Source organism: Diadema setosum, chromosome 18, assembly GCF_964275005.1.
Source record: "Diadema setosum chromosome 18, eeDiaSeto1, whole genome shotgun sequence".
Taxonomy (NCBI): domain Eukaryota; kingdom Metazoa; phylum Echinodermata; class Echinoidea; order Diadematoida; family Diadematidae; genus Diadema; species Diadema setosum.
Genome location: NC_092702.1, coordinates 2,021,462 through 2,030,000, shown reverse-complemented (window position 1 = coordinate 2,030,000; position 8,539 = coordinate 2,021,462). Strand labels below are relative to the sequence as shown.

The 8,539-nt window shown below is 36.7% G+C and overlaps 1 protein-coding gene across 1 annotated transcript in view; it reads left to right on the top strand.

The window, feature by feature from the left end:
* The window catches only part of LOC140241920 (fibrocystin-L-like), an 87,809-nt gene that overhangs the window by 2,239 nt on the left and 77,031 nt on the right, over positions 1-8,539 (top strand). The window contains exons 3-5 of the mRNA XM_072321666.1: positions 1,038-1,112; positions 6,097-6,210; positions 7,332-7,433. Of these exons, the coding sequence (XP_072177767.1) occupies positions 1,038-1,112; positions 6,097-6,210; positions 7,332-7,433 (291 nt within the window). The remainder of the gene's footprint in view (positions 1-1,037; positions 1,113-6,096; positions 6,211-7,331; positions 7,434-8,539) is intronic.

Sequence of the window (8,539 nt, the reverse complement as noted above, 5' to 3'; positions counted from 1 at the left end):
TTAAGCGGTCACAGAGAAATATGGATTGTTGTAAAGCATGTCATGAGTCTGATTCTTCCAAGTTTAGCACTTCGATACTTTTATGTGTGAATACAATAGACAGAACTGGGAGGGAAGAGATTCTCGACATCCTCTACAAAATTCCTCATTTCTCTTTGACTACTGAAGCAAATCGAATGGGGTTTTCTGTAAGATGTGGGCAATGAGTTATAGTTTCATACCCTGAATTTGTATTTGGATTGATTCGCTGTTTTTAAAAGATATCATTGCGGAGGGTACCGTTGTAATTTTTGTCGAACTCACGGAATGTATGACTCGAGGACTGTATGACTCAAGGACTGTATGACTCAAGTTCAATGTCGAAATCGTGGGATGTATGACTTGTGGGTGACACCCTTTGCTTGTGATAAAATATTTTGTTTTTCAAGTGATGACGATTGATGCACATTTCCGTCACTCTTCGTTCAATACTCTCTTGTCATTATCTTCCTAACCTATAATAGACCAAACTGAGTGATCATTGCCGTTTTTCTATGCAATGCCCGGGATATATTATCATAGAACAACTTATAACAGAGTAGCAATTTAGTCAAATGTTATCTCATTGTATACAAGAAGTGATTTTATGTGGAGATTCATTATTGGCATAACCATATTTTTATTTCCATGCATTAACACGGGAATTATGCAGTCTTTAACAATAACGGCATCAGCTATTTTCTTGTGAATTTCGTAGCCAGTGCAGAAATAATACATGAAACAAGAAGAAGCAGGAAAAACATGGTTTCGTTATTGTTATTCTGAATACATAATTATTGACATCATTATAATCCTTATCATTGCTGATGGGACCCTTTCGATCTTCAGCACCCTTCTACGAGCTTCCAACTCATGTGCAACAAAAAAAAAAGAAAAAAAAAAGCTAGAAACAAATACTTAAGATTGATTTGTCAAATTTAGACCGTCCGAAAGAAGAAAGATGAATGCCAGCCTTTGACCAAATTCCAAACATTATTCCTTCATTCCACCATGTACAGGGACCAAGACCACTTTGTACGGAAAGTTCTTCACCATCATTTACGACAGTCTCCAACAGTCACTTGAGGATGAAGGCACGAGTGGAGTTGAGATACAGAAGTACATTCATAGTTTAATTGAATTTGATTCAATTCAATCTTTCAGTTTCCATTGTTTCCATTCTAGTCTCATTCTTCAAGGTATACTTTCCATTTCATTATTTTCATTTTATTTGTTTTCATTTGCAACGAGGAATATCAGTATCAAAACATAACATGAAAAGGAAAAGCAACGTTCATTATATTCTAAATGCATCGAAATAATATAAACACAATAAGAATTAAGAAATTAGAAATTTCGAAATTTTCAATTTTTGTCTTACCGTTTTAACTGAAAAACATTCTACCCAAACTGCTGCCGAGTGATATCCGCAAGGGGAGTCTCCCCTCCCTCAATATCCCCCTACCCCCCCCCCCCTCCCCTCCATACACAGTCACGCACAATCTGTCACTACATGTATTGAATTAACTCTTCGTGCAATTTAAACAGGTAATGAGAAAATAACACAGCAATTAAATAATCTATTTTTCTTAATTTGTAACTTGAGTAGATACCCACCATATCGTCTCACATTTTTATCAAAAGTTTTCCATATGTTTCCACTCATAGTTTGCAGCAGACAGTTGAACTTCATTTCTAACAATGCAAAAGCTCCCGTGCGCTCTTTCCACATTCATCTTGTTCAGTCGCTGCGTTTCTAGTATAGATAGTAGGTTTCATAGATACTCAGTAATTCGATCAGTAGGCATAATTGAGAAAAATCAAGCAACAAATTAGAATCTTTATTTTGTTTTGACTGCTGTTTTGTTTTGTTTTTGTTTTGTTTTTGGCTGCTGTTACAAATTCGAATAAAGAATGACCATTAAGTCCTCACATGAAAGTTTTTTAAAGTTTTTTCGATTGAAAATTTGCCAAGTATTATATCCAAAAGTGTGTACCACAATTGATTTTTAAATCATAGAATACAAAAGCCTTGAGCCCCCCCCCCCCACACACACAAACATACACACACTACACACACGCGCATTGAACATTATTGAACAATAATTGGACATTATTCTCGCCCACACCCTGCCTACAGACAAATTCCTGCCCCACCTATACCCACTGATCTCCCCTGGAGACCAGTGCCTATACCCCCTAGCCGCTCGGTCGCTTCACTTCCTCGATAATTATAATACAGATGTCCAACTTTGAACCCCCCCCCCCCCCACAAAGAAAAGAAAACAAAAGAAAACAAACACAAAAATAAACAAACACAAAATAAATTCAACGACAACAACACACAAAGAAAGAAAGAAACGAACAAACAACAAAAACAACCAACTGATGCATGCGATGCATGGTGGCGGCCTGTGGAAGAGTGAACGCCAGAGGGCAGCAGCTGCTATTGAACTGCTTTATTCGTGCATTATTTAGGGGGACGTCGACCCACTGCTGCGCAGCATCGTAAAATAAAAGAAAAGGTTTTCAAGATAATACTGTACAACTTGTTCTGATTGGACCAAAGTTATCGCCGCGTTGGTGAGTCGTGAGGTAGGTAACAGGTGTATTGTTGTAGTACATAAAAGGCGAGGCATAACGTTAGCTCCTGGATATCATCAACCACAAGACGACCCAGTGAAGCAGGAGATCAAGATGATGATCAAGGCGATGATTCCAAATCCGTGGTTTGATCATCAGGGAGAGGGAATCTCTTCCCACCACCCAGTGCCATTATATATACTGCACTGCCACCACCCGCACCCACAGCTGTCTGGTGTAACTTTCACATCAGAGTTTTCCAGGGCCCAAGCGACGCTTCTGTACCAAGGAGAACTCTATATAGGATCATATATTACTAGAAACTACTGGGCGTCGTTATAATTACAGCCGGTAATAGTATTCATACGTAGGCCTATCCGTGCGCTGCATACTGAGTTGGGTTGGTTGGGGTTGTCGCCGCTAGCCCGACTGGCCGACCAGACGCCTGAGGAAGCACGGAGTCCCGATCCCGCCGCTCCCGCCGTGCAGCGGACAGGACAGGGCTGTGTACATATGGTGTAACGTTAGAACTACTATAGATATGTGCTTAGTTATTAATAATCTGGCAGGCAATCTTGGGTGTGAGGGCCCAGTTCACTCCTGGCCCTGGACCAACCAATGTTCACAACTGTGCACTGACTGGACTGCATTCCATTGTCTCTCCACAGACGAGCAATTAACACCCTTCACAGAAAAGCACAATATACACGTACGGTACAGGCTATAAACTCTCGGGGCGCTCCTTGTACACTGTTAATGTTATAGGCCTACTATACTAGGCCTACACATCACCTAACATCACCAGTCATTCAGAATCATAGATCCTAGTCCCATACTAAAAAATACCATAGTTATGAGTAACTCGGCCTTGCTTCTAAACTCGGCCACTTGTAGACTCGGCCACTTAATTGTAATGTACACGAGTTCACCCATATTACTGTGAAATCTAGGTGAACAACAATCATCAAGATGTTTAACTCCCACGAAATGGTCCTATCAATTGCTTTTTAATGACAATTGAATACACCTAGACCTTACATGTAATTTGTGTCCGCTTTTCAGAATTCAGTAGTGGACATAGAATATTGTATAGCCCGACCAGACGCTGTGCATACAGGGACTGGGCTGTGTATAGTTAAGAATATTCATGCTCTGTTTCCCTGTTTTATTGTACCACTTCAACACCACACAGCTACATCCAGATGTTTATTCCAAATTCAAGAGCTTTAACACAATCATATTGTTATGTTATATTATGATAGTTTGTTGCACTGAATTTTTACTTCGTTATATCCAAAATTTTGTTGTATAAGTGTTATTTAAAACGGGAGTGCACTGTACTTTTGTGCGGTGAAAATGAATAGCAGTAAATGAAAAGATATGAAAGAGGAAGAAAAATCATGAATGCAGGCTCGAAGAATGATAGGGCCATACTACCCTGGCATACTGCAAAGCGGTCTGTAAAGAACAATTTGTTATGAGGAGAAGTGAAGTCATGTGACTTTTGTGAAGTATTGATAAATCATTGATAGATAACTGATTCATTTCATTTTGAGACAATGAGATGTCTGCATATAAATATGACTTCAGAAAATATCATCCTGAAAACTTTTTTCCCCTCTCGTTTTGCAGGATAACATGGGGTCCATCTACATGTGATCCAATCGACCCTGAAACCGCAGAGCCGTGAGTTAATATACCATTTTCTCAGAAACGTCTGGAAAATTCTTTGGCCTATATTTGCCTGCTCTAAATGTTTGAGAGAGAAATTAAACAGAGACCTCGTATGTCATGTGTTCAAAGTTCAAAGCGTTGTATCATTGATGCTACTTTTAATGTTACTAATGTTTTCCAGAGAAGTGATATTGAAAAACTAACAAAATGGTGAGAAACAGTTCAGATATTCATGAATTTAACAGAGTAGTCAACTGTTGTATAACTGTATGTTTGTTTGGATATATTTTGCTACTCGGGACAAAACAATATGATTAGAGTAACATCTTTGCAACAAATTGCACAAAACACTTAACTAAATTTCAACCAAGCTATAGAGATGTGTAATCTTGTGTAATAGTGCACAGCACAAATATAATACATTTACTATTTTATTCACATTAGAAAAATCAGTACATTTGATTCAGCCAGGAAGTAGCAAGGTTCAGTGATGTGTTTATGCTTTGGGGATTTTTTGCCTTCAATATTTGTTCTTCACAGGACAAACTTTAAATTTTGTGTACATTGTCTTTTGTTTATGTCCATAACCAAAGCCTTAATTCCAATGGTTAAAGGCCAGTGTAATATTTATCCTTCTATAATTGCAAGCCTGTGTATTACAATAGCGTGACTAGACTGGTTAATTTTATTTTTTTATTCTTTTTTTTTTTGTGGAAAAAAAGTAAAGAAAAAGTGATGAGTTCTAGGTAAAAATCTGAACTCACATGATTAATTCATTTTTGTTTTGGCTTTTGTCTTTTGAGAAGAGTAAGATTTTTCTTCAAAGTTGGTGTACTGATTTAAAAAAAACCCCAAACAACTATTGTGAGCTGTCTTCTAAAATTAAATTTGTGGAGAAACTTTGTGTAGTTACCTGTATTCTGAACCTTAGGTGACATTACAACTTGATATTACTAGAATAGCAGTATTTAAACTCGGTATTGCTATGTCACATACTAAAGGAGAATTCAATGATGTTTTTTTTTTTTTCTTGTTTCTCCAATCATTTTCAAATGTAGGTATCGACTTGAGTTTAGAGAGGGCAATACTGTGTGGGCATACATTGCTTGTTTGCCAGAGTCCAACTTACCAGGCAAGTCACTACACTCCTTTATTTGGATTAAGATAACCTTCACAGATATTCAAACCTATTCAATTCCTAACATTGGTTTATGCTTTATTCAGACACATGAAAAGCTGAATTTTGTTTGGTGTATAAATGTTGTCTTTGGTTTTTCTTTTTAAGTTTTGGTCTTTACTGTGGAACAGTTTACAAAGCCATCAGACTTACCATTTTTAAATATTGCTGTTTGTCATAATGAAGGTGACAGTTAAGATGTTAGAGTAGTGAATTCTAGTAGTACATGTACAATGTACAAGCAATAATATTGTTATTATTATAATTACATAATTAAATCTATAATTTTAATGTGAGTGACTATTTTGATAATGATAATGATAGTTGTACTACTATTACTGCTACTTCTTCTACTTCTACTACTACTACAGACTAAATTAGTGATTATCTAATTATTCTTCCTATTCTGCTTCTTATCATTATCATTAATTCTATACCTTTTTGCAAAGGCATACCTTTCCTGAGAAGAGAATTCTCAACTATTCTTTCTAAGAGACTTGACATATTGAGATTTGTGTTTAATTCATGCATGGTATTATGAGGAAGAAAAATGACCGAGACTCAGCAGATTACTTGTACCTCACATTGACCTGTATTGATACTGTAATTGTAGAGCTCTGCCGTCTACATCTCTCCTCTTGTAGGATCGTGGCCACTTAGCCTCAAGATATCAGGACAGTTTGGCTACGCGAGACCTCAGCCGCAGACCTACCTGGTGAATGGGAAGGACGAGAGATACCACTTTCAACAGTATCCCGGTAAGGCGTGATAAGTTTTAAAGCAAAAATCAAGTCCAAATGTAAGTTAGTCTGATAAGAAAGAATAAAATATTACCTGTTCAACAGTATAATTTTGATCAAAATCAGATGAAAAATTAGGAAATTATGACATTCTGAAGTTTCCCTGGTTTTTTTTTTTTCGGGAAGCATTTCGTGAACGGTCAATATGAATATGCAAATGTGAGCATGAAACCCCTCACAACTTGCCATATAGTTTGTACATAAAATTTCCAGTTTTTCATTCAAATCCAATTATGCCCGAGGGTCAAATCCTCATAAATCTAACTGATCACTATTTTGAAGTTATTCAACCAGGAATAACATCATGACTTCAATGGCAGAAACATTGAATTTTGGTCATTTTTTTTTTGTACATGATCAGTGGAAAATTGTGAGGTTATGACATGTTAGCTCACTCACTTGCATATATCCATTGTATAAGGACTTTTTTGCAGAAATTAGCAAAACTTCAAAATGTCATAACTTCCTTATTCTTCATATGATTTCAGTCAAATTTTTACTGGTGAAGATTTTACTTTTCTTTTAATCAAACTAATGTGTATTTGGACTGTATTTCCCCTTTAAACTTCTCTCTTGATGACCCACTAGATGCTGGTTCCATTCATAGTGAAAAGAACTTTAGTCACCTTTGGGGAAACATTGTATGACTAAATGGTTGCTGTTAACCTGATATCAACCATAGTCCCTGGTATTTTTTTTTTTTTTGTGTGTGTGTGCACATATTACAGGGGACTGCACCACTTGAAGTTCTTTGTACCAACTTTGTAGAAAAATGTATTATGATTTCCAACATCATACTTAGTGGTACTGGCAGCATTAAATTTCTGTGGTGTTACAGTGTGTCAAATAACATCTTACAATATTTCCCTCCTATAAAGTATTGCTGTACTGTGAGATAAACATCATAAATGGCTGCAAAGTAATTTGCTCTATTTCATGCAACGTGGCCTTGTTTTGGGGAGCGGGCATGAGACTATGTATAGTAATTAGCTGGCTAACAAGAATTGAGCCTGTTGAGATCTTCTGTTATAAGAATGCAGGAATTTAGTACATCTATGTTCTCTGTTTTTTTGTCACAGAAATTACTGACATTTCCCCCCGAGTTGGCAGCACAGAAGGTGGTACGGAACTTACCATCACCGGAACAGGTTTCATACAGGTTGACTTTGTGAAAGTTGGAGGTGAGTTGTGGAATATTATCTTCAGTAGAACAACACAAGTTTGCTGTAAGTTTTGTGGGATTTGTTTTGTTTTGTTTTGTCTTGTCTTTTTTCCTGATGGTGAAAAAGGTTTTCACCAATATTTGTCTGAAATTGTCCATATCATCAGAAATACTTCCTAGTGTACCCAAATGTTGTGTAAGTGTAAATTGTGTAAGTGCTTTATAAAGTTGATGCCATTCTCAAAATTTGAAATGTGCAAACTTTTGCCCTCTTCTTGCAAAGTGCATGTCCAGTGTGCCTATGTAATGTACTGGGTTGACGGGAGAAAAGAAGGTTATATATTTATGTGTAAATTTGGGAATATCGGGAGGAAAGAAGTGTTCACACAAAATGATTATTAGATTCATGAGAAGATACAGAATTGATCTCTACAATTTCACCGAAAAATCCTGTGGAATCTTGTACAGATTATCTTTAGCAAAAAGTGCTGATAGGGTTTATTGAAGTAGGTAACTCAAGTATCGCTGGACTAGATATGTAGGGATTGTATACTAATGGTGGAGATGAGAATTGGGCTTTTAACTTTTTGTGAGATACCAAGAAACCACCTGTGCAATAGTACAGAGCTTACCGTTTTAAAGGACAAGTTCACCTTCATAAACATAAGGATTGAGAGAATGCAACAATATTAGTAGAACACAGTGAAAGTTTGAGGAAAATTGGACAATCGATGCAAAAGTTATGAATTTTTACAATTTTTGTGTTGGAACCGCTGGATGAGGAGACTACTACAGCTTGTGAGTCATATGCGTACAACAGTATAAAGAAAATGTAAAGAAAATTCAACATATTTTCACTTTTTTTGCATAATAAAAGAGCACTTGACTGCGGCCTCTTTCTAAAGGCAGGGGGAATAATATTACTCATAACAATTTTTGTCGGTAACGAGTCGGGGGAATGTGTACTTTTTTCAAAAGATGAAATTTTGTGAAATTCTCTTTATATTTTCCTTACATTGTTGTACGCATGCGACATCTAAGTTATTCACACACTGCAGTAGTCTTCTCATCCAGCGGTTACTGCACAAAAACTTCAAAAATTCATAACTTTTGAACGGATTGTCC